The sequence below is a fragment of the Microcaecilia unicolor genome, chromosome 9 (assembly GCF_901765095.1).
Source record: "Microcaecilia unicolor chromosome 9, aMicUni1.1, whole genome shotgun sequence".
NCBI classification, from domain to species: domain Eukaryota; kingdom Metazoa; phylum Chordata; class Amphibia; order Gymnophiona; family Siphonopidae; genus Microcaecilia; species Microcaecilia unicolor.
In genome coordinates this window covers 176,044,173-176,069,738 of record NC_044039.1, presented here as the reverse complement: position 1 = coordinate 176,069,738, position 25,566 = coordinate 176,044,173, and the positions used below count along the sequence as shown (strand labels likewise).

The window sequence follows — 25,566 nt, the reverse complement described above, 5'->3', positions numbered from 1 at the left end:
GGTGTCCCACTGGACCACCAAGACCTTTTTTAAGTTTGGAGGGGGGGAGGTCAGGGGGCCACCAGGGCTGCTGCTGCTTTTTTTTTTTTTTAGTATGGGGGGGGGGGGGCAATTGTTAGGTGTCAGGGGCACAGACCATTTTTTTTACACAGTTTTTGGTGGGGAGAGTATATTTGGAGAAGCCCGTCTGGGGAAAAGGGGTCTAGTTGGTAGGACAGAAGGGGTAAAGCTAGACATTTCTTTTCTCAAACAACAGTTCTAACACTGCCCTGGACCTGGCCTTAAGTTTCTGGTGCTAAACTGCCTCAGAGCTTTTATTTTTTTTTTTAATGGATTGCTGCAGGGTTCTAAATGATCGCATTTAAATGCATTTAAATGTGGTCTGTGCTGAAACCATCAAAGCAGTCAGCGCACAATAACATGCATTCTGACCCAGTGCTAATCTACTTTTAATGCTGGCTAGCTTTGAGCATCGGTCCCTTGAAGAGTACAGATTAGCTAGATTGGAGAGGGAAGTGGCTGACTTTCTTTGAAAGGGGGGGGGGGGTACAGACTTAAGAGATACCCAATTGGGAGGGGGGGAGTGACAGAGACAAGGGGGTTATGCTGGATGTGCATTTCTGCCAGTGGCCTGCACCAGTGAATTAAGAAAAAATTATGCCTTACCTGATAACTTTTCTTTCCTTTAGTTCTACCAGAACAGTCGGTCGACCAGCAGAAGGAGACAGAGAAAGTAGCTCTTTGTAACTCGCTCCTTAATGGTATCATGCAGCCATAGTATTTCAAACAGCCAAGCAATGTTGCTCATAATTATACCGATAATCAACGATCATTACCAAGTGGCACAATTGCTGAATACCTACACCAACACAGTAGGCATAAGCTCAACTGACCTGCAGTTCTTTCACCGAGTTAAAAGGTGTGTGCGACGGAGCTGACTGAAGAAGCTTGAAAAAACAGAAGCAATGAAACTGCCAAGAAAAAAAAAAAAAGGAAAAGGAAAGAAGTTCACTCAGGAAGGCAGATCAAAGCTTACACAGGGAACCTGTAAAAGCCATCAGACTAATACTGGTGTTACTGATTATAGACCGTCGATCACCTTTGTTTACAGTGAGTTTTGTGTTTTTAAACAAAAACATTCAGAGTATTTTACATCATACAAATTTTCTGGTTCACATCCTTTGAAGACTCCTGATGCAGGCCTTGTAGCCCAAAACACGGCTCATGTTGCCTTGGATACTAATAAATGTCTGATTTTCACATTGTCTGGCTACTGTCCTTAGTCACCCTTGCTGGGCTTGTGTTTGGCTGATGGCTATGTGGCCATCTGGACTCAGAACAGACCAAACACATTTTTAATGAGCCATGAAGGCTTAACTAAAGGGAAAAAGCTTCTTAACTCCCGAATGGGAAAAAGGGGCAACATCTGGAAAGAAGTATATACTAATGCCAAAGTATGGGGAATAAGGTTTTAGATCTTGAGGCTTGATGGAAGAGGCTGATTTGGATTTAGTGGTGATCACAGAGACACGGTTCACAGAGAACCATGACTGGGATATAGTTATACCGGGCTATAATGTGTTCAGGAAAGAAAGGGTATGAACAAAGGGAGAGGAAGTGGTACTATATGTTAAAGATAATATTAAAGCAACAAAACTGCAGTACCTACAAGGTGAGGAAGAGGCACTGGGGTCAATCTGGAAAGAGGGAATGGCAAATGTTTGTACAGCGCTGCGTAACCCTAGTAGCGCTCTAGAAATGTTAAGTAGTAGTAGTAGTAGTAGTATTTACATTGGTATGATATACAGGCCTCCTTCACAGACAGAAGATATTTAATTGAAGACATTCAAAATATAGTTGTGAAAGGGGAAGTACTACTAACAGGTAAATTTAATATGTCAGATGTTGATGTTACAGTAGGTGATCATCTGCCATCCAAATAGGAATGGAGAGGTACTAGTCTCTGAACGATTTTTTTGAGAGGACTGTGTTCATGAAGAACTAGCTAAACTAAAAGTGGACAAAGCAATGGGGCTGGATGGCATACATCCAAGGGTAATAAAAGAACTTAGGGAAGTTCTAGCGGCTCTGCTGGCTGATCTTTTCAATGCTTCTCTAGAGTTGGGAGTGGTCCTGAAAGACTGGAGAAGAGCAGATGTGGTCCTCCTACACAAATGCGGAAGTAAAGAAGAAACTGGGAACTACAGGGCCACAAGTCTGACTTCTGTGGTAAGTAAATTAATGGAAATGTTTTTAAAACACAGAATAGTAAAGTTTTTGGAATCCAATGGATTACAGGACCCGAGGCAACATGGTTTCACTAGAGGCAGGTCTTGTCGGGTAAATCTTATTAATTTCTTTGATGGGTGATCAGAGAGTTGGATCAAGGAGGAGCGCTAGACGTGGAGATTTTAGCAAAGCCTTTGACATGGTTCTGAACAGACAACTAATAAATAAACTGAGTGCTCTTGGTATGGGCCTTAAAGTGACTGACTGGTTGAGTGGAAGGCAACAGAAGGTAGTGGTAAGTGGAGCTCATTATGAAGAAAATAATGTTACCAGTGGTGTGCCACAAGGCTTGGTTCTTGAGCTACTTCTTTTTAACATTTTTGTAAGCGATACTGCTGATGGGCTGTCTGGTAAGGTTTGTCTCTTTATGGGTGATATCAAAATCTGCAATAAGGTAGACAGCCCTGATGGTGTAAACAACATCAGGAAGAACTTAGCGAAGCTAGAGGAATGGTCTGGAATTTGGCAGCTTAGACTTAATCCTAAAAAATGCAGGGTCATGTATTTGGGCTGCAAAAATCCAAGGGAATGGAAGCGTTTAAGGGTGAAGAACTTTTGTGCACAAAAGGGACTTGGGTAATTAGATTGTAAGCTCTGTCGAGCAGAGACTGTCTCTTCATGTTCAGGTGTACAGCACTGCGTACGTCTAGTAGTGCTATAGAAATGATGAGTAGTATTAGTGATCATATGTGACGATCTTAAGGTGGCCAAACAAGTAGAAAAGTTGATGGCAAAAGCTAGAGAGATGCTTGGGTGCATAGGGAAAAGAAGGGCCAGTAGAAATAGAGAGGTGATGATGTCCCTTGTCTAAGACTCTGGTGAGACCTCATTTAGAATAGTGTACAACTCTGGAGACCGCACCTTCAAAAAGATATAAACAGGATGAAGTTGGTCCAAAGGGTGGCTACTAAAATGGTCAGTGCTCTTGGTCATAAAGTGTACGGGGACAGATTTAAAGATCTCAATATGTATACTCTGGAAGAAAGGCAGGAGAGGGGAGATATGATAAAAACATTTTAAAACCTATGTAACATAAATGAACAGGAAGCAAGTCTCCTTCAACTGAAAGGAAGCTCTGTAACAAGGGGACATAGGATGATGGTGAAAGGGGATAGACTAAGAAGTAGCTTGAGGAAATACTTCTTCACAGAAAAGGTGGTTGTCAGGATTGCTGAGATGTCAGGATTGCTGGACATACTTAAGATTAATATGAAACCAGCTTCTGATAACTCCCCCCTCCCTCAGGAATCCGAGGATGGCAGATGGACCAAATGTTGCCCAGCTGCCTGCTAGCCCTTTGTTTCTCAAGTACCCCTACTTAACATACCTTTGTCCTCTCTGGGCATCTGGGACCAGGGCTCTCTGAGAACAATGAAAGCCAGACAGAGAGGCTCCAAAACTAGGGACTTCAAATATTAAAACCTGCGAAAATGCTCACCTCCCTTAGATCAGGAAATTAAACTGGAGTTTGCAAAGGAAATAGCTGATAACAAAGGCTGGGAAGGAAAGAAGTTATTTGAGACCTCTCTGTTCCTGTTAGGTATATAAAGCAGAGCACATGGCTCTGCTCTCGCTTCTTTTTCTTTCTCTGCATACTCCCATCTTTAGTCCCAGAGCACCTGGCTCTGTTCCCCTCTTCTCCTACAGCCCTACCACAAAGCTCTCTCTCTTTTTTTTCCTCTGAACACCCCTATCCTTACTTTTATCTCATTGATTCCCATCTAAACACACACACACAGATACAGCATTGCAATATTTATCTGTACTAAGTGTTGTGAGCCTATAAACGCAAATACAATATACTTTCTATATATATCCAAACCCGTGTGGATTGAGTATTCTTGGGAACCCACTGCCTCTACGAACTGGACCCGGGACCATAACTAGAAAACAAATGCTGACAGTGGTGAATTAGTGGAACAGCCTCCCGGTTAAAATGGTGGAGAAAAAATAGTATCTGAATTTAAAAGAGCTTGGGACAAATATATAGGATCTCTAAAGGAAGTGACAGGGAAAGTAGATAGCAGGGATGGGCAGACCTGTTATGGTCTTTGTCTGCCTACATTTTTCTTTGTAAATTCCTGAAGGAAGAGTGAAAACAGCATGCTGAGCTGAAACTGTTGACCAGTAACAAACACTTCCAATGATCAGTAGATGCCTGAGGCAACAAACCAGACTGCTAGGCAGCCTTGGAGTCATGGCACACAAATGGCCAGAGTAGGCGTGCCAAGCATCTGGCTAGAGCAACTGTACTTACCAGCCAACTAGTGCTGCTGTGATGTGTGCACATGTGGGAAAAACAGCTATACTCTACAGCCATTCAGCTCAGCTATACCTCTGGGTGCTGGAATAGCAGTTTACAGACAGGTGCTACAACTGAGTCATACAGCCGATAGGTGCTGCCAAGCTATGTAGCCTACTGCTGGCTGCCCCAGCTATGTTAAATAATTGGGAACCACAGCAATTGAGCCACACATCTGGATGCCACTGCTGTAGCTGTGTCATGCAAGAGGCTAGTGCTGAAAGCTGAGCTATGCGGTTGGCTATGCTGAAACAGTGCCATACGGTTGAGTGCTGGTAAAAACGTGTCACACAGCTGACAGCTGTGAAAACAATGCCACACAGTTCAATTTTGCAGGAATGCAAGCCAGCTGTGACAAAAAGCATACCAATTAAGTATACTGCCTTGAGCTGACAATCCATAAAAGTTCAGGCAGATATTCAAGCTCATAAGGGAGACCAAAATGCAAATATTTGAGCAGTAGATTAGAAAATAAAAATTGGTGAAACTGGTAGTAACCTGAGTGAGAGACTCATTGCCATTACAACATGATGGAATCCTTTGTTCTCCATCAAAGGAAAAAAAATAATTGTTTGACATACAACTATTTGTTCGTCACAGAACTATTCGTCCAGCATCGACACTGAGATGAAAACAGCGCCCCAGAAGAAAGGGAAGTCAGATAATTAAAGTAATTAAGAAATGAAAGCTCCTCAAGGTGAAGAGAATTCTGGACAGCTGTTAGGTCGTTGGAGCAAAGGGCACCAATAAAGAAGTTGCATCAGAAAGGTGCAAAAAAAAAAAGCATGAAAGGGTCAGGAATACTTACTTGAGATAAGTAGCATTTTAAATTCAGTGTAAAACACTGAAGAATGAATTCTTGTTCAGAAAGGTGTCCATCTCACAGAAAAGGCATTTAGCCTTTAGCCTTGTTTAACTCATAAACTGCAGTATACAGAAGGGGGGAGGGGGCACCCAGCACCACTGAGTGTCAGGTCAGTTCTATCTAAGCCTTTAGGCTAATTAAGAAAAGGAGCCAAATGCTTCCAGAAGTAAACTCTCTGCTCTACTGACACCCAGATATCAACTGAGTTAGTAGCTAGAAGAGAGCAGCAAAAAAGAGCTGCATGGTCCATCTGCTTAAGGACAGAGAAAAATGTTGAACATTCTATGGCTGCACAATACCCTTATGGAATGAGTTACATAAAACTAATTTAATTCTTTGTTTCCATCTGCTGGTTGACGGGCATAACGCAATATTCTAGACTGGTCTGGTCTGGACGATAAGGAAGGGTCTGATTTACTAAGCTCTTTCTTCTTAGAAACAAGATAGGAAACAATCTAAGTAAATGAGATCCTGAATCAGCCACGGCAGACCTTGAAGAATTCCTCCTCCACTTCCCCCCCTCCCAGGGTGGGGGGGTAGGAAAGGGCATTAAAGGTTTCAGCCACTAGTTCCTCAGTTTTGGGGTTGGCTCCTAGTAACATAGTAAATGATGGCAGATAAAGACCTGAACGGTCCATCCAGTCTGTCCTAGATCCAAATACATTTTGCCAAGGCTTGTACTACAGGGTTTTTCTTACTGTGTCTCAAAGAAGAATGCATGGTACTGTACATAGATTCCTGAGCAAAGAAAGTTAATCTACATGACTCAGTTAAAATGTTTGAATTTTGGTTTTCGGATTATTTGCCCCTCTTCTTAATGGCCAGTCTTCCTTTATCATTAAGGTAAAAGTCTAAAGGGATTTGAAGGGGAAAAAAAAGAATACAAATACAAATTTTCTTTTCACATTTTCACTTTTTAACCAGCTGTTTCTCTCTGCTGTTCTGAGCTTCCAGCTCAATTGGGAACTAATACTGCAGCATTGTCACTAATTTTTTTTTATTTAATATCCTATAATTTTTCTCAATCTACCTAACCTGATCAATGCAGTGACAGTCCTGGGCCAGAAAATATCCAACCAAGGCTATTTCTGGAATCCAGCACACATAGTTCCTAAATCTAGCCACTGGGTGTTATTTCTGCGCATGATCTGACTCAACCCCCCTCCCCCACACCCCCAACAGGGACGGTAAACACCAAGTTCAAAGCATCCTTAACAGACTCAGGGGCAATAATTCATTTTGTTTTTAAAGTACTTCAAGTCGGTTGCTACAAGAAGCACTTTCACATGCCTTGCACAGACAACCCTGACAAATACAGGACTCCTAGTAACCATAACACAATGTAGCAAAACTAACTGCAGGTGAAAAAAAATAAACAGATTATTGTCAGGCTGATTATTTCAGGAATTGGCATCAGGCAATAATAAAGGCAATGTCTGGCAATATCAGCTACTGAAAGACATATTCCAAGTTGTAGTATACTTTTCATGCTTTAACATGCAAAAAAAAAAAAAAAAAGTGGTATTTAAAGCAGTGAAATGCAGAGACGAGTCATGTGCTAATAGAAGTGTCTCACACAGGCAACTTTTACTGCACACTAATAACTATCCCCCCTTAGTGAACAAGTCTGTTGAGAAAGTTCAGATAGTATTCTATATACTACTTACTACACAGCAAACATCAGCAACTTACTGGGCTTCATTTTCTAGTTCAGTAACCCAAATGAAAAATTTGGTAGGAATTTTGTAACAGATAAAATTCAAACAAGCCTCAAACAAATTGAACATTTTGGTTAATTAAATAGCCTAAAAAGTGCCAGTTTCAACCTTAGTATGTGGCCAAACATTAGGAAAAGATTCATTCAAATTATTTTTTCCTCTCCAGAAGGATGAATTGTGAGAAATATGAGTTGAGTTTTGCTGAAACCATAATCATCATTAAAAAAAAGAGTTACAGGGCATTTGGCACACACACACAAAAATTTTTTAAATGGCTTGCATATTTAAAAAAAATTTATGACAGGTGCAAGGGAAGGAACTACTGCCATCATAGATTCTCCAGTTATATCCACCTCTTCACTCAAATAAAGGACTTTTATTCACCTAAAAAAAAAACCCTTGGCACAAATACATTCACTTCCACTAGATGCTGACCTGAGTCTGTGCTGGAATACTGCAGCACGCCTATGGGAATAGTTTTTATAGGTTGAAAATTTTTTAAACTCAAGAAAGCAGACAACAGTCTTGCTTTTCCTAAATCTAGCACTTGACACAGCCACATTATTTTATCAACTAGCCTATTTTATCTCAGTCTTCTGTTTAAAGGTCCAACCAACATGAAAAGAAATGATATGTAATCCTTCAAATGTACATGTTGGATTGACAATGGTTGAATGACTGGCTAAACTTTTCAGAGCAAAAGCCACTTTTAAAGAGCTAGTGCTGCTTTACCTACCAGGGGTTACACTGTTTGCTTTCTGAAAAGCATCTTCGTTTACTCTAACAGTTAGAATCCTGCACTTTTCCTAACTTAAAATTGTTTCTTACATACATGCCTTTACTACCAGTTGTGAATCAAATGCACACATCAATCTTCAAACAGAAGGAAGTTAATATACATCCAAATTCATCTATATCTTGCTCCAAATAAACTATTAACTAAAATGCACTATTTAATATTGTTGGATCTATCAGAGCAGCATAGTTCAACCCTCAAGGGTTTTATAGCAATAGGGTGACAATCAGGGGAATTTTCGAAAGAGAAGGGCACCTATCTTCCGACACAAATTGGGAGATGGGCGTCCTTCTCTCAGGGTCACCCAAATCGGCATAATCGAAAGCCGATATTGGGCGTCCTCAACTGCTTTCCGTCGCGGGGATGACCAAAGTTCACGGGGGCGTGTCGGCACCATACCGAAGGCGGGACTGGGACGTGATTAAGAGATGGGCGTCCTCGGCCAATAATGGGAAAAAAAGGGCGTCCATGACGAGCATTTGGTCGACTTTACTTGATCCACTTATTTTCACGACCAAGCCTCAAAATGGTGCCTGAACTGACCAGATGACCACCGGAGGGAATCGAGGATGACCTCCCCTTACTCCCCCAGTGGTCACCAACACCCTCCCACCCTGAAAAAAAAAAATTTAAAACATTTTTTGCCAGCCTCAAATGTCATACCCAGCTCCATCACAGCAGTATGCAGGTCCCTGGAGCAGTGTTTAGTGGGTGCCGAGCACTTCAGGCAGGCGGACCCAGGCCCACCCCCCCCCCTACCTGTTACACTTGTGGTGGTAAATCTGAGCCCTTCAAAACCCACTGTACCCACATGTAGGTGCCCCCCTTCATCCCTAAGGGCTATGGTAGTGGTGTACAGTTGTGGGGAGTGGGTTTTGGGGGGGCTCAGCACACAAGGTAAGGGAGCTATGTACCTGGGAGCAATTTCTGAAGTCCACTGCAGTGCCCCCTAGGATGCCCGGTTGGTGTTCTGGCATGTCAGGGGGACCAGTGCACTATGAATGCTGGCTCCTCCCACGACCAAATTACTTCGATTTGGTCATTTTTGAGATGGGCGTCTGGTCTGTCTCTCTTGCTGTCCCAAAAACAGCCTCGAGCCGGGGCTCACCGAATGACTGGAAGAACGAAGCTTATCTTCTGGAAGCTGCTCAGGCTTAGTCTTCCCCAGCTCCTTGACTAGATTGCCAAGGCCCTCTCCAAACAGCAATTTCCCTAGAAAAGGCAACTTAACCAGATGGGCCTTAGAGGCAGTATCTGGTGTCCAAGCCCGCAACCAAAGCTGATGCTTGGCGATGACTGCCAATGACATGCCCTTGGTCAAAGTTTGCAGCATGTCATACACTGTGCCCGCCAAATAGGCCAGAACTGCCCCGGAAGCTGGAACCTTGGTGCCATTGGAAACAGGCACATGCAACAAAGGAACTTCAAATGGACACCTGCAGTCCCAGGGCAGTTACCTCAAAGGCCTGCTTCAGAGCCTGCTCCAACTTCCTATCTTGCAGGTCCTTTAAGGCTACACCACGTTCAACCGGCAAGATAATCTTCTTGGTGACGGCTATCACCACTGAATCCACCTTTAGGAAAGGCGAACTTCTCCTTCTCTTCTCGCACTAATGGGTAGAGACGGGCCATGGCCCTCCCTACCTTAAGGTCCGAGTCAGGAGCTCTCCACTCCACGGAAATCAGGTCCTGAATATCCGAGTGCATAGGGATCGCCTTGGATGAACCCTAAGGCCCTTTATAAGACTAGCTGGATGCCCCCCGCAGTAGCCCCCACTGGTTCTTCAATGGACAGCGCTGCCAGCACCTACGAAATTAGGGAGCCCAACTCATCCCATTGAAAAAGCAGGCGCACCTGAAGGTCATCCCCCTCCCCAGGAGGGAGTAACCCCTTTTCCAAGGGCTCTGCCAGCGAGGGACCTTCCGAGCAAACAGACACCACCTCAGACTGCAGAGAGACCCGAGACCAAGTCTTTGGGGTCATCCATAGGAACTGACCATGATCTTTTAAAAGGAGGAGACACCCCTGCCTCTGCACCCCCACAGAGGCAGCGAGACCGCCTGGGAAGAAGCCCCCTGCTTCAGGCTTGGTGGAGCAGAAGCACAAATTCTGGAGAGAAGGGCAAGCTCTGCCCTGGAACTCCCCCGAAGGGAGCCCTACATCCTTTGCAGCCAGCAAAGGAGCCTAGTGGTCAGTCAAAAACAAAACGGCCAACGTTCCCGACTCCCACTGAGGCAAGGCACCGAGAAGCTGGACCAGAGATCTGGCGCAGGAGACCTCCTGCTGCTGTGACGGAAACTGTCCCCCCGGCGCACAGCCTGAATCATCCACTCGGGGTTAGCAGCCTGCACACCATGCAGCAGCCCAAAGAGCGCTGTCTCCTACAAGAGGTGCAGCGCTTCACCCCTTCCACAGGGGATGCCATGCCAGCTAATGTGCCTGACAGGAAACAGGAGGCGCCCCGCTTGCCGCTGCAAGATCAAGAATGCTGGAGCCATTCCAAAGAACGTCCCAGTGCTATTTTTTTGAACAAAACACCGGATGAAAAAGAAAGTTGCCACACTGCTCCCTCAATGACGCCTGAGCCCCCCCCCCCCCCCCACACATCCAGGATATTCACCACATTGAATCCAGCGCCAAGGGCCACAGCCACCCCCCTGTAACGGCAGATCCTGCCGGCCTGTGAGCACTCTCTGTGCCGCCTAAAGCCTCAGCTGCCCAGAGTTGTCCTTATTTATCAATTTTAAAATTTTGGTTTTTTTTTTACCAGTTGCTGATCAGGCACCACAAACAGAGAAGAGTAGAGACAGGGGAAGCGCGGAAGATCGCAGGCGGGAAGCCCGACAGAGACCCAGCACCACCAGGTATGTCTGCTGTAACTCAAAACACCGTGCTCAACTGGGAACCAGTTGACCAGCTGGACCAGGAGCCAGAGACAAAGGTAGTCTTGTTCATCCACCTGCTGGAGATAGAAGATACTGGGCTGCTAGCATGGGGCTACATAGTGGTGCTCAGTTCTGCATTCTCTATCTCCACCTGCTGGTCCATGGACATGACTATCCATATGTCCTGGAATAGCAGGAAGTAACATAATGGAAGCTTATCTTTTGTCTTATGTACTTTCAGCTTTTTAACTATCTGCAACTTTGTTTAGTTGGGGCAGATGCCTAATTGGGAAAAAATTCTAGTGCTGTGTCATCCCAGTTAACTGGAATCTACTATTTATAGACACACACACATGCACTCTACAGTCTTGATCAAATTCTCTTCTCAATCTACACCTCTTCCCTGGGCTCCCTGATCTCATCTCATGGTTTCCAGTATCATCTCTATGCTGATGACACCCAACTGTATCTCTCCACACCAGACATCACCGCGGAGACCCAGGCAAAGGTATCGGCCTGCTTATCCGACATTGCTGCCTGGATGTCCAACCGCCACCTGAAACTGAACATGTCCAAGACCGAGCTTATCGTCTTTCCACCAAAACCCACTTCTCCTCTTCCTCCACTTTCTATCTCAGTTGATAACACCCTCATCCTCCCCGTCTCATCTGCCCGCAACCTCGGAGTCATCTTTGACTCCTCTCTCTCCTTCTCTGCACATATCCAGCAGATAGCCAAGACCTGTCGCTTCTTCCTCTTTAACATCAGCAAAATTCGCCCTTTCCTCTCTGAACACACCACCCGAACTCTCATCCACGCTCTCATTACCTCTCGCCTGGACTACTGCAACTTACTCCTCACCGGCCTCCCACTTAGCCATCTATCCCCCCTTCAGTCTGTTCAGAACTCTGCTGCACGTCTCATATTCCGCCAGAACCGATATAACTCATATCACCCCTCTCCTCAGGTCATAAGTACATAAGTACATAAGTAGTGCCATACTGGGAAAGACCAAAGGTCCATCTAGCCCAGCATCCTGTCACCGACAGTGGCCAATCCAGGTCAAGGGCACCTGGCACGCTCCCCAAACGTAAAAACATTCCAGACAAGTTATACCTAAAAATGCGGAATTTTTCCAAGTCCATTTAATAGCGGTCTATGGACTTGTCCTTTAGGAATCTATATAACCCCTTTTTAAACTCCGTCAAGCTAACCGCCCGTACCACGTTCTCCGGCAACGAATTCCAGAGTCTAATTACACGTTGGGTGAAGAAAAATTTTCTCCGATTCGTTTTAAATTTACCACACTGTAGCTTCAACTCATGCCCTCTAGTCCTAGTATTTTTGGATAGCGTGAACAGTCGCTTCACATCCACCCGATCCATTCCACTCATTATTTTATACACTTCTATCATATCTCCCCTCAGCCGTCTCTTCTCCAAGCTGAAAAGCCCTAGCCTTCTCAGCCTCTCTTCATAGGAAAGTCGTCCCATCCCCACTATCATTTTCGTCGCCCTTCGCTGTACCTTTTCCAATTCTACTATATCTTTTTTGAGATACGGAGACCAGTACTGAACACAATACTCCAGGTGCGGTCGCACCATGGAGCGATACAACGGCATTATAACATCCGCACACCTGGACTCCATACCCTTCCTAATAACACCCAACATTCTATTCGCTTTCCTAGCCGCAGCAGCACACTGAGCAGAAGGTTTCAGCGTATCATCGACGACGACACCCAGATCCCTTTCTTGATCCGTAACTCCTAACGCGGAACCTTACAAGACGTAGCTATAATTCGGGTTCCTCTTACCCACATGCATCACTTTGCACTTGTCAACATTGAACTTCATCTGCCACTTGCACGCCCATTCTCCCAGTCTCGCAAGGTCCTCCTGTAATCGTTCACATTCCTCCTGCGACTTGACGACCCTGAATAATTTTGTGTCATCGGCGAATTTAATTACCTCACTAGTTATTCCCATCTCTAGGTCATTTATAAATACATTAAAAAGCAACGGACCCAGCACAGACCCCTGCGGGACCCCACTAACTACCCTCCTCCACTGAGAATACTGGCCACGCAATCCTACTCTCTGCTTCCTATCTTTCAACCAGTTCTTAATCCATAATAATACCCTACCTCCGATTCCATGACTCTGCAATTTCTTCAGGAGTCTTTCGTGCGGCACTTTGTCAAACGCCTTCTGAAAATCCAGATATACAATATCAACCGGCTCCCCATTGTCCACATGTTTGCTTACCCCCTCAAAAAAATGCATTAGATTGGTGAGGCAAGACTTCCCTTCACTAAATCCGTGCTGACTTTGTCTCATCAGTCCATGTTTTTGTATATGCTCTGCAATTTTATTCTTAATAATAGCCTCCACCATCACTTCACTGGCTTCCGATCAGATACCGCATTCAATTCAAGCTTCTCCTTCTTACCTACAAATGCACTCAGTCTTCTGCCCCTCACTATCTTTCTACCCTCATCTCCCCTTACGTTCCCGCCCGTAACCTCCGTTCACAGGATAAATCCCTCCTCTCAGTACCCTTCTCCACCACCGCCAACTCCAGGCTCCGCTCATTCTGCCTCGCCTCACCCTATGATTGGAACAACCTTCCTGAACCCTTACGCCAAGCCCCCTCCCTGCCCGTCTTCAAGTCTTTGCTTAAAGCCCACCTCTTCAATGCTGCGTTCGGCACCTAACCCTTACCGTTCAGTGAATCCAGACTGCTCCAATTTGACTGCCCCTATCGGACCGATTGTTCACTTGTCTATTAGATTGTAAGCTCTTTGAGCATGGACTGTCTCTCTTTGTTAAATTGTACAGCGCTGCGTAACCCTAGTAGCGCTCTAGAAATGTTAAGTAGTAGTAGTAGTAGTAAATTGACGTAAAATATGTAGTAACATAGTAAACGACAGCAGAAGACCTGTACACATTTGCTATACATTTTTGTGCTCAGTGCGTCTATCTTTTAGGAGCTTTGGAAAAAAGAAAGTGCAATGGAAACACACACAAAAAACAGCCACTGGGATGTATTGGGGACCAGCAGTCTTAGTAGACTGGACACACAGACATCCCAGCAGAACAGTGGGGCACCCTAGGGGGCAGTGCAGTTGATGTCACACAAAAGGTCCCAGGTACACATCTCATCGTTACTCCCTTATATTGTATAGTGAGCCCTCCAAAAACCTACAGCACCCAACTGTACACCACAACAATAGTCACCCGAGTGAGATATGGGCCTGGGTCCTCTTTTCTTCAGTCCACCAAACTGACCACTAGGCTATTACTCTAGGGACCTGCTTGCTGCTCTAGTGGGACTGGCCATAACATCTAAACCTGTCATATAGACTTGTATGAACTGTTCTTTCACATCTTTGGGGAGTGGGAGGGGGGGGGGGGGGTCAGTGAACATGGAGGAGTAAGGGGGGAGGGGTCATGCCTTAATCCCTCCAATGGTCATCTCATCATTTAGGGCACCTTTTTGTAACTTAGCTGTGATTGAAGCAGGTGTAAACCAAACATTTTTGCTTTGTTCCATTATGGCAGAACAGCATCCAAGTTTTGGAAATGCCCAAATCCTGCCCCAACACCCCCCCCCCCCCCCCCCCGGTGTCTCAAATCCAAGTTTTGAAAACTGCAATTTGGATGTTTTTTTGAGACCTTATACCATTTTTGAGACTTTGTCTCTTTTGAAAATGTCCCATGTTACACAAAAAGAGAGGAACACAAGAATTAAACATGCACTCTTTGAGAGAGATAGATATTACTGTGCATTTGAGAAAAAAAGCACTTCTTCAGTACAATTCACTATCCTAGACAAAACCCTGACCATCCCTTCTCCGCTTCAAACCTTCCCCTTTTGGGTATTTTTCATTTTTTTAGTACTTCTAATTTTTAAGAAGTCAGATCACAGAATGCTAACAGCAAAGTAGATAATTAAGCTTTCTATCTGTGCAGTGTTCTCAAGTCAAACATATGAAAGTATCAGTTCTCCTTAAATGTGCAGTACTGGTCATAATGAATTAAGGCAACAAAGCACAGAATGAGGAAGAGATAAAAATTGTCTATTTTTTTTTTGTATATGCAAGTCTGCCCTAAGCTCCACAGAACAGAACAGCTTTCATGGTTTTATAAACTATTTTATTGTACTGTCAAAATTTCATGATGTCTTCTTAATTTCCTTTTCCAACTGAACCTATAATAAAGTCAATAATATATTTCTTGAGTTCTGGGAGAGAAAGTATGGTATTTGGTTTAAGAAGCTTGAATATCTTGGGTTTCCACTTTTTTTTGGTGAGATAAATAGGGCTCATATTTAATTAATTGCCCTCTCCAAGTCCAAACTCAAGGTGAGTTACAAGCAGGTATACAAGTTGTACAATTTTAATTCAAAATTACTGTTTCATAGATTGCTTGAACTCACAAATTTGATGAATTGAGCTCCATGTATTTAATGGAGAACACTAAACTGGTCAATCTGAATAGTCAACTGAGCCTTATCTGGTTAAATATAATAGACAGAAACTAATGGTTGTGCAAGAAGTCCCACTCAGTACCTAAAATGTACAACATGTTATGCCTTAAGAAAATGTTGCTTAAAATCATTAAACCTTGGTTCTAAGCATTTGTACTTAAAAACAAAACAAAAAAAACCAATGTTTTAAAAACTCTATCCCCATATATTCAAAATGCTTTAACTATCTAGATTCAACATTTGCAAACAAAATTAAATTATGTTCTGACCAATATAATATATTCAAGGTGCCAGCAGCTCAGGAACTCAAGTTGTTGCCTAGGTGACAATCCCATGCAGTTCTATAAATTATAGATTATATTACCATTTATTAGCTTGCATTTAAATAGTAATTACAAACAATATGATATTGTGCAGTTGTAAATATCTTAGAGGATATTTAGTTCAAATGTGTATTACAGCAACAACTTTCATTGTTTCATACATTATCTTTGGGTGGCTTTAATTAAGTAAACTAGAAAGAAAGCGAGCAATGGCACTTCAATCATTACCAGAACTAAACTGCCAGGCTTTCCTCCACTGCAAGTTGCTATAGATGGTATTATTTTTTTTATTATTATTTTAAACACAGTTATACAGCCTACAGCCAGTGCTACAGAAGTGCTTTAGCCACAGGATGTACACTATACATATACAAGGGCACTTAAAGGTTTAGTTAAAACCAATATGTAAAACAGTGAGGGCTTTTAAATATGCTACTTATTTTTTTTTAAATGATCCACCTTCTACTCTGCTTTCCAGGTACTTGTCCAATTCTGCCTCTCTCTTCACCGCATCTGGCAATACTTTTGGTGCACTTGGAAAACAGATCAATATGACACTCATGTTGTCTCGGCTTCCCTGTAGGAGAAAAACACAAACGCTAAAATAATTTTTTCCACTAATGAAGAAACACCAATCTTTTCAATGTTTCCAACAATTTTAAATTCACTTCTCAGACTAAAACAGATGTCCACGAAACAAGAATATTCTGGACATTTCAAAATATTGTTGTACAATATTAGTGCAAAAAGTCATGGCAGCCTCCTTATGGTAGTGTGCATTAAGGGGGGGGGGGGGGGGGGATTCATCAAGCAGAGTTAGGGCATTAAGTCCCATTATTTGGGCCTTAACAAGACTTAAAAGACCCTAACGCTGCCAGTGGCGATATTTAAGTCACTGCAGATTTGGTAGTAATGAGATGCAAAATATGCAAATGCTACACCATAAGTCGCGTTAGGGCCAAAAAATCATGGTAAAACCCTCCCAGCTTTTTGCTAAGGTTATTTTTACTGCCCAGGAGCATGGCCGCAAGGGGAGGGTCCCCCTACTCCTGCCTGCACCCTCCACCCAGGGTGGTTTGGGGGAGGGTCTTCGGGCAGGTGCGAGGCCCAGCCGCTCCTGCTCAGTCCTGTGGCTTCCTGAAAATGGTCAACTACCACTAGGGGCGCCATTTTCAGGAAGGCCCTGGATTGGGTAGGAATGCCTGGGTTTCACTCCTGTCCAAAGACCCTCTGGACCCCTCCAATGCTCTATATCAGGTAGCTCCTGGGAGTGCAGGCAGGACTGAAAGGGACCATCTCCGTGCAGCCCAGGAGCATTGGGCTGCGGGAATTACACTGCTTGTGAGGTGGCTCACAAGCAGCAAAGTAAAGTGGGATTCAACAACCTGCAGTACTGGGATGCTGAATCCTTCGACAAATTAAGGAGTAATAAATCACCTAGACCGGATGGCATACATCCAAGGGCACTCAAAGAACTCAAGAATGAAATTGCTGATCTGCTGTTAGTAATATGTAACCTGTCATTAAAATCACCTGTAGCAACTGATGATTGGAGGGTGGCCAATGTAACGCCAATTTTTTAAAAGGGTTCCAGGGGTGATCCAGGAAATTACAGACCAGTAAGGCTGACATCAGTGCCGGATAAAATAATGGAAACTATTATAAAGAATAAAATTACAGAACACATAAGTAAACTCGGCTTTATGGGACAGAGTCAGCATTGGTTCAACCAAGGGAAGTCTTGCCTCACCAATTTGCTTCATTTCTTTGAAGGTGTGAATAAACAGGTGGATAAAGGTGAGAAGGTTGATGTAGTGTATCTAGATTTTCAGAAAGCTTTTGAAAAAGCTCCTCACAAGAGTCTCCTGAGAAAAGTAAGGGTCATGGGATAGGAGGTAATGTTCTGGTGTGGATTAGGAATTGATTATTGGACAGAAAATGGAGGAAGGTGAATAGTGGAGTGCTGCAGGGATCTGTACTGGGACCGGTGCTATTTAACATTTATAAATAATATGGAAATCAGAATGACGACCGAGGTGATTAAATCTGCAGATGACACAAAACTATTCAAAGTTGTTAAAACACATTTGGACTGCGAAAAATTGCAGGAAGACAGGGCATCCAAATGGCAGATAAAATTTAATATGGATAAATGCAAAGTGATGCACACTGGAAAGAATAATCTGAATCATGGTTACCTGATGCTAGGGTCTACGCTGGGGGTCAGCACCCAAGAAAAATATCTAGGTGTCGTTGTAGGTAATACGCTGAAATCTTCTGCACAAGTGTGCGGTGGCGGCCAAAAAAGCAAACAGGATGCTAGGAATTATTAGGAAAGGGATGATCAATAAGGCCAAAAAATACTATAATGCCTTTGTATCGCTCCATGGTGCAACCTCACCTTGAGTATTGCATTCAGTTGTGGTCACCATATCTCAAAATGGATATAGCGGAATTAAAAAAGGTTCAAAGAAGAGCAACCAAAATGATAAAGAGGATGGAACTCCTCTCCTATGAGGAAAGGCTAAAGAGGTTAGGGCTCTTCAACGTGGAAAACAGATGGCCGAGGGGAGATATGATTGAGGTCTACAAAATCCTGAGTGGTGTAGACCAAGTAGAAGTGAATCAATTTTTTACTCGGTCCAAAAGTATAAAGACTAGGGGACACTCAAGCAAGTTGTATGGAAACACTTTTAAAACAAATAGGAGAAAATATTTTTTCACCCAACAAATAGTTAAGCTCTGGAACTCTTTTCTGGAGGAATCTAGTAACAGCGGTTAGCGTATCTGGGTTTAAAAAAGGTTTGGACAAGTTCCTGGAAGAAAAGTCCATAGTCTGCTAGTGAGACAGACATGGAGAAGCTACTTCTTACCCAGTGGCGTACCAAGGGGGGGGGGGGGGGGGGGGTGGGAGCGGTCCACCCCATGTGCACGCCGCTGGGGGGTACCGCGCGCCGGTCAGCGTCGTTCGTTTCCATGCTCCCTCTGCCTCGGAACAGGAACCTGTTCCGGGGCAGAGGGAGCATGGAAACGAACGACGCTGACCGGCGCGTGGCACCCCCCCCCCCCCAGCGGCGGGCACCCGGGGGGGGGGGGGGGGGGGGGGGAGTGTTCTTTCGCCGGGGGGGGGGTGCGCGCTGCAAGGGGGGGGGGGCGCATCGGCAATCCGCCCCGGGTGTCAGCGCCCCTCGGAACGCCACTGTGCTTACCCTGGGATTGGTAGCATGGAATGTTGCCACTATTTGGGTTTCTGCCAGGTACTTGTGACCTGGCTTGGCCACTGTTGGAAACAGGATACTGGGCTAGATGGACCATTGGTCTGACTCAGTATGGCTAATATTATGTTCACTCAATAGTTCTATACCAACATATTATTCTTAAACACAGTCCAAGTCCTGTGCAAGGCAGATATCACCAATACAAGTTTAGTCACATGGGCAATCTGGCACCCAGGATTTTGGGACTGGGCCACCGAGAGGGGGAGCGGGGAGGAAGATTCTCTGGGTCCAGCGCCAGAAGGTTCTGCTCCCTCAGTCCGTCTCTCTCCTGCTCCTGTGTGTCGGGACTTGGGTGACTGCATCAGCTTGATAAACTGGTTCCCGGCACACAGGAGCAGGAGAGTGACAGACTGAGGGAGAAGCAGATGCAGGAAAGTAAGGGGGCGGGAACAGTGGCATGCCCTGGGCCCGGCTCTGGCTTTCAGTGGCCCTGTTTAGGATACTCTTTTTGGTCTATTAGTTCTTTCTTACTCTCCTTGAGCTCAGTCAAAACCAATGCTGGTGCTAGGATCCCTCATTCGCAAACTACCTAAATATTTCCCCTATTTAATTAGGCCCTCCCCCTATTTCAAGTTTTTTCACTGCAACAATCCTGAAGATAAAAAACCATGCGCAACAGCTTAATACAATTCGGGAGGGGGGGGGGGGAGTTATCAAAAAACTGCATTAGGACTTTAAGTGGTGTTATTTGGCTCGACTTAAAAGGGACTAACGAAACCCAACTTAATTAAGTTGCCATGTGTTACATAGCAGTGAGATGCAAAACATGCAAATACTGCGGCCTGATGCCCCTGGGCCAGCAAAGCAGGGTCCACCCCCAGACCATGTCCAACCCACCTCCTCCTCACACTTGTAAAGTAGCCTGAAATAGTTACCTTTTGAACACTAGTGGCCAGGGTGAGGAGGTTCAGGCAGGAGTGATGCCTAGTTGCTCCTACCAGTTGGGCGCAGGCTGTGAAATGGTGCAACTACCGCTAGGGTTTGTATTTTCGCCAGGCGAGACTATCACTAAGAGTGCCATTTTTTGGCCAGCCAGAGTGACTGGGCATCACTCCTGCCTGAAGACACCCCCCTCCCCCCGGACCACTAATGTTCAAAAAGGTAGCACTTTGAGGGGGTGAGGGCTACCTTTTAAGTGTGGGGGGGGGGGGGGGCTGCTCTGCCTGTTTTGCAGCCCGCTGCTCCAGGGACGCCATAATAATGGCACTTGTAAGGTGGCTTGCAAACAACTTTATTCCTTTAAAATGGGATTCAGGAACCTGCAGGACTGAGCTACTTCAGATTGAAGAATCGTGCGGGAAATCATGGTGCAGTAAAAAGTAATCTTTCGTGGCACCTTGACAGTTTCCCTCCCCCCCCCCCCCCCCCTTAGTGTCCTTTTTGACTTAATCTTGTAATGTTTTGGTTTTCATACTGACAAACTGACGGTAATACACAAGTAAGCAGTTATCAGATAATGGGGTAATTTTAGAACTGTCTGCTAAGTGGATGCAGCAAGGTGTACATATAAAGTGGTGGTTTTTGAAAGAGAATCTATACAAATTCTCTCTCATCTAAAACTGCCCTGTGAGGGAATCTATAGGACGTTGCCACTTCCCCTTAAGGATACTTCCTCATTGTCTCACAGCCACCTTAAAATCCATAGTTCTGCCCAAGGGGGACGTGACATAGGAGGGGTGCAGACGGGAGGGCATGGCCCAGGAAGTATTAAAATCTGGGGCACAGCTAGGTTAAGGAGGCCCAGAGTGAAGCAGCAAAGTCCAATTGCATCTGCCTCCACCACCTACGTGTGAACACCTACAGTTAGGTAAGCCAAGTTCAACTTGGAGCCTTGGAACTTTGCATTTTTGACCCAAGTAACTGCTAGAGACCTCACTGATAACTCAGGGGAACCAGGCCAGAGACAATTAAAGTGTATTACTGTGCTGAGAGACAGTAATGTACACTGTGGCGTGGAGAGGCCACTAGAGAACATACATTTAAAGAACATCTTGTGCTTATTTTCTCTCCCCTACCTGTAAATGGAACAGGACCCTTACCTGATACTTATAATAAAATAGTACTTCCCTTTACCTACACCCATTGTGTGGCTCCAGTTTGTCCTGGCTCCAGGTCCACCCTCGCTCATGTTACCACATGCCCCTAAACATGTGTATCCAAGAAGATTTATGTCTACTCTGAACAAAGTATAAATTTACATGTCTCTCTGCCCCAACTCCTCACCAAAGAATACCCACTTAAATTGTTTAAAAATATGTGCAGGATTGCTGCCGATGCATGCTTATACATGTATTTTGTGTTATTTTAGAAATGGTTCTTTCCAAGTAAAAAATCTGGTTTCACACATAGAAAGTGTTTCTAAAATTACCTTCAATATTAGGTCTCACTGGGCAAGATACTACTTGATATCAGAACAAAAAAAATGGTGAATAAGACATGGAATGGATAAAAGGGTTGTTAAAGGAAACTGAGCTATTATACTACAAGTGAAAAATTCTTTAGCAATGAAGGCTTCCAGTCTTCTGTAGCAGTTCATACTCCATAGCAAAGGTTAAAGCTAAACTAAAATATTCTGCTATTTATGTTTAATATGTATGGTTCATTTTTTTTCTGCTTTGTTTCTTCATTTTACGCTTTTTTGTTCTCTCCTCTACACAATCTTTTCCCCCACTCCCCTTATCCTAGAGGTTCATTTGTTTTCATTTTCTTAATCAAAGGAATCTATAACATATATTTCAAAAAACAACATTATTTTACTAAAAAAATAACCTACCTTATACAAGCAGGTGTCAACTATCTCATTACAAACTTTCTCGAGGTCATCTGTGACTTCAAGTCTGGATCTTACAAAATCACACAGCTCTTCGTTACCCATAACATCCCAGATTCCATCACAGGCTAGGATGATGAATTGATCATCCTCTTCTGATCTTTCTATTTCATAAACTTCAGGCTCTGGTGAAACAAGCTGCTCTGTGGGGCCTTTCCCATGGACACATTTGTAATCAAAGTCACCAAGCGCCCTTGACACAGCAAGTGAGCCATTCACACGCTGAATCATTACAGAGCCACCTGCATTTTGTATACGCTCTTTTTCCAATGGATTGCTTGGCTTGTGATCCTGTGTGAAGAAATGAACTTTCTTGCTCCTACAAAGCAAACCTCTTGAATCTCCACAGTTGATAAAATAAATGTGCTGCGGAGAAATCATGACACCCACAGCTGTTGACCCACTTCTGTCTGCACCATGTTTCTTCTCTGAAATTACTCTCATGTGTTCATCAATTTGTAGAAAACCTGTTCTGATTCCGCTCTTTACACTTTCCACACTGGGCTGTCCATCAGATCCTTTAAAATCCTGGTTACTTGTGATGTGGTCTAGCAAATGCTCACAGCAGTATTTGGCAACCTGGGATCCCGCATGCCCATCATATACAGCAAAGAATGACCATCCATCGAGTCCATTTGGCAGACCAATCACAGCTGTATGTGCATCTTCCATCTCTACTCGCCAACCTTGCATACTACTTAACCCATAATGCAGCCCATTACCATGCCCTTGGGCATTATGCTTCTCCATCTTTGGCTTGTCTAGAAATGCTCCCATCTTGTCTTGCTTCTTCAGTTCTGTAGAAGGAAAATGAGCAACTATAATTATATTTCTGAGAACAAATTCTAATAGTTTTGTCTTTAGTGCCCAATGTTCCCAAAAATCTGTTCCCATATGGCTTATTACGGGAACATTGGATACTAAAGGGTTAAAGCAGGGGTTTCTCAACCCTGCTACTGGAGGGCCATAAAAGCATTTTGTTTTCATAGTGACAAAACTATGCAAAATTAATTATGCTTTTAGGTCAAGTCCATACAAAGAGATGAGATAAATATTTATAGTGGACATTTGGAAAATCAGGCCTGTTTGTGGCTTTCAAATACTGAGGTGAGGCTCCCTTATATAGAGAAACGTCATTAGGACTTCACAGTGGGAAGCAGATTTTAAATAAATAAATAAATAAATAAATTGTGGTATAATATTTTAATGACATTGATTTCCTTATCACATAAATGTAAGGAAATACAGAAATTAATATAAAAAGGAAAACATTTTCTCTCAACAATATATATTTACATAATTGTCCACAATTGGAAGATCCAAGATCAGGAAAACAATCTTAAAGAAAATAAGAAAAACTCAAAATGGTTAATCTTACACTTCACATTTTCTGAGGGAGGAAGGTTAATCGGTTATTGCAGCCGGTACAGTGGTAACTGAAGGAAGTTGCTGCAGAGGATTCTTCATCTGTTTCCACAAACTCTTATAATTTCTTAGGTTCAAACAAATAAGTAATAAGGAAATAAAACACCAAGGGAATCGCGCTAGGAAGGTCCCACCTAGGGCAATGATTCCTGGCTTAAAAGCCAAGACCTCACACCTCCCAGTCTGCGATTCCCATTTGTGGGGTCGGGGGGGGGGGGGGGGGGGGGGCTAGAGTCTTTGTGAGCAACATTGTAATATCTGATAAATGCCTACAGTTTTTACATTATTAATAACACTCAGCAAGATAGGCCAAAGCATAAACTGCTTCACTTTGCAAAAAAACCAATGATAAAACAGCAGTAGACAGTCCACACCACAGCATAGTTAAGCACCAATAGTCAAAAACAAATACTGCATGTAATAAAATTTTGGGGATGCTCTGCAGTTATTAATACCTTCCTTCCTCCTATGGCATTTGATATATGACTGTTAATGGGTGTCTGCTCTGTGGTACAGAGCAAACACTATGTCCAGTGAGAGGTAATGTGTGTTTCAATTAATGCACCCAATCATTTTGAAAAGTTGGCTCCCATGATGACTGTTTTTCATAAAGGAATTATTTTTTTTAATTCACTGCTCCTATTCCTGTTTTCACTTTATCAAGCATTTTTGCACAAGTGATTTGTCTTATACTACTTATTGCTCAGCATAAAAGTAGCCTCTAATCTGTGCTCTGGTGTTTTCTAGCCTGACAAAGTCCCTATAATTGCAGTTTAATTGAAGAAAAAAAAACCATAAATTACATTTCCTGTGAAGAAATCTTACAACTAGATGAACATTGACAATATATATACTATTTTATAGTACTGTAAAACAGAAAACCATTGTTGTTTTTTTTTAACTGAGGTTTGAGGGGTGGGGAGGGGGAAGAGAGGGGAGGCCCAGGCCAGGTAGTTCCCCCTTTTTCTTCTAGCTCATATCAGAACCAGAACTGGTATACTCAAGCCATGAGCTTTCATTTACAGCCACCTGGGGTTTCTCCTACTATTTTAACAAACCCAGTTTTCGCTGTTCCTAGTCTGGTCATTGTAGCAACAATCCTGTAACCTTGCATCCTAGGCTCTAATTCTGGTCCCCACCTGATGTCAATCATAGGGTCAAGGGTCATGGATTTTATATACCGTCTTTCTGTGGGTACAACCAAAGAGGTTTACTACAAGCAGGTACTTTTTCTGTCCCTACTGGGCTCACAATCTAAGTTTGTACCTAAGACAATAGAGGGGACTTGCCCAGGGCCACAAGGAACTGCAGTGGGAATCAAAACCGGTTCCCCAGGCTCTTAGCCCACTGCACTAACCATTAGGCTACTCTTCACAATTCCCCCTCTAAACACTGCCTCCACAGCCCCATTCAACCTATGATACAGAGGTCACAGTCTAGAAATTAGACCAGGGACATTGCATGCCAAATGATGGCCTCTCCCTCTGTTGATCCCACTGTTAACATTCTGAAATTATATTTGACTACCAGTTAGTAGTTTTGGAGTAAACAACAGGGGAGGGTGGTCACCTCAGTTTCTAATAGCACCAAAATTCTATGATTATACCGTTTGTGATGAATGTTAAAATGTTTAGAGCTAGAGGAAAAAATGATTAGTCAGAAGGTAAATACTGGCACTGGTGGCATTTATTGATCTAGTGAAAGATCAATTTAGAAAATGGTTACATTACGAAAGCTGGTAAATATAAAACAAAAGCTGCTAATCTGTAAGAGGCAATCTCCATAGACAGTAAGATTTTTTTTTCAGACACACGTGGGAGATGTAATTTGACAGTGCTGGAATGAACAACTCTCACAGCAGACGTATTGTAAAAGATTAAGCATGGGCAGCACTTCCTAATTGCAAAGGTCTTTGCAGTTAGGTCAATGAATCTTTAATTGGATTTAGATAGTATTTTAGTGGCAAGTGATTTCAAATCATCCTATTGATGCTGGCTGTGCCATCTGTTTCACATTGTGAGAGTTTTTGGTTGCCATGGCAGTGCTAGGATCGACATGGATTGTTCATTATCCAGTGCCATGAATTAGGGCACACCTTGGATCTTATATTTGTTGGTGAGTTATTTGTGATGTTAGGTGATTTCTCTCATCTGTAAATGATCCCTATTGCCTTGGTTAGACCACTTGCTGGTGGTTTATAATGAGCAGAGGGTTACTAGTCTTGTTAATGCTTGAGAAGATCCTGGGGCAATTATGAAACATGGACCAATTAATGTTGAGAAATTTAAGCTGAGTTAGCCATCCTTGTCAGCTAAGGTGGACAAAAAAAACCCCACTGAGGGTTAAAGTGCTGGTTGCAAATT

At 43.5% G+C, this 25,566-nt stretch overlaps 1 protein-coding gene across 3 annotated transcripts in view; it reads right to left on the bottom strand.

Moving 5' to 3' along the window:
- Positions 1 to 25,566, bottom strand: part of PPM1A (protein phosphatase, Mg2+/Mn2+ dependent 1A) — a 203,148-nt gene that overhangs the window by 59,622 nt on the left and 117,960 nt on the right. For all 3 annotated transcript variants that reach the window (XM_030214789.1, XM_030214787.1, XM_030214788.1), the window contains 2 exons: positions 21,722 to 22,575; positions 16,130 to 16,247 (listed from right to left, as the gene is read on the bottom strand). In XM_030214789.1, the coding sequence (XP_030070649.1) occupies positions 16,130 to 16,247; positions 21,722 to 22,555 (952 nt within the window). In that variant the 5' untranslated portion in view covers positions 22,556 to 22,575. The remainder of the gene's footprint in view (positions 1 to 16,129; positions 16,248 to 21,721; positions 22,576 to 25,566) is intronic.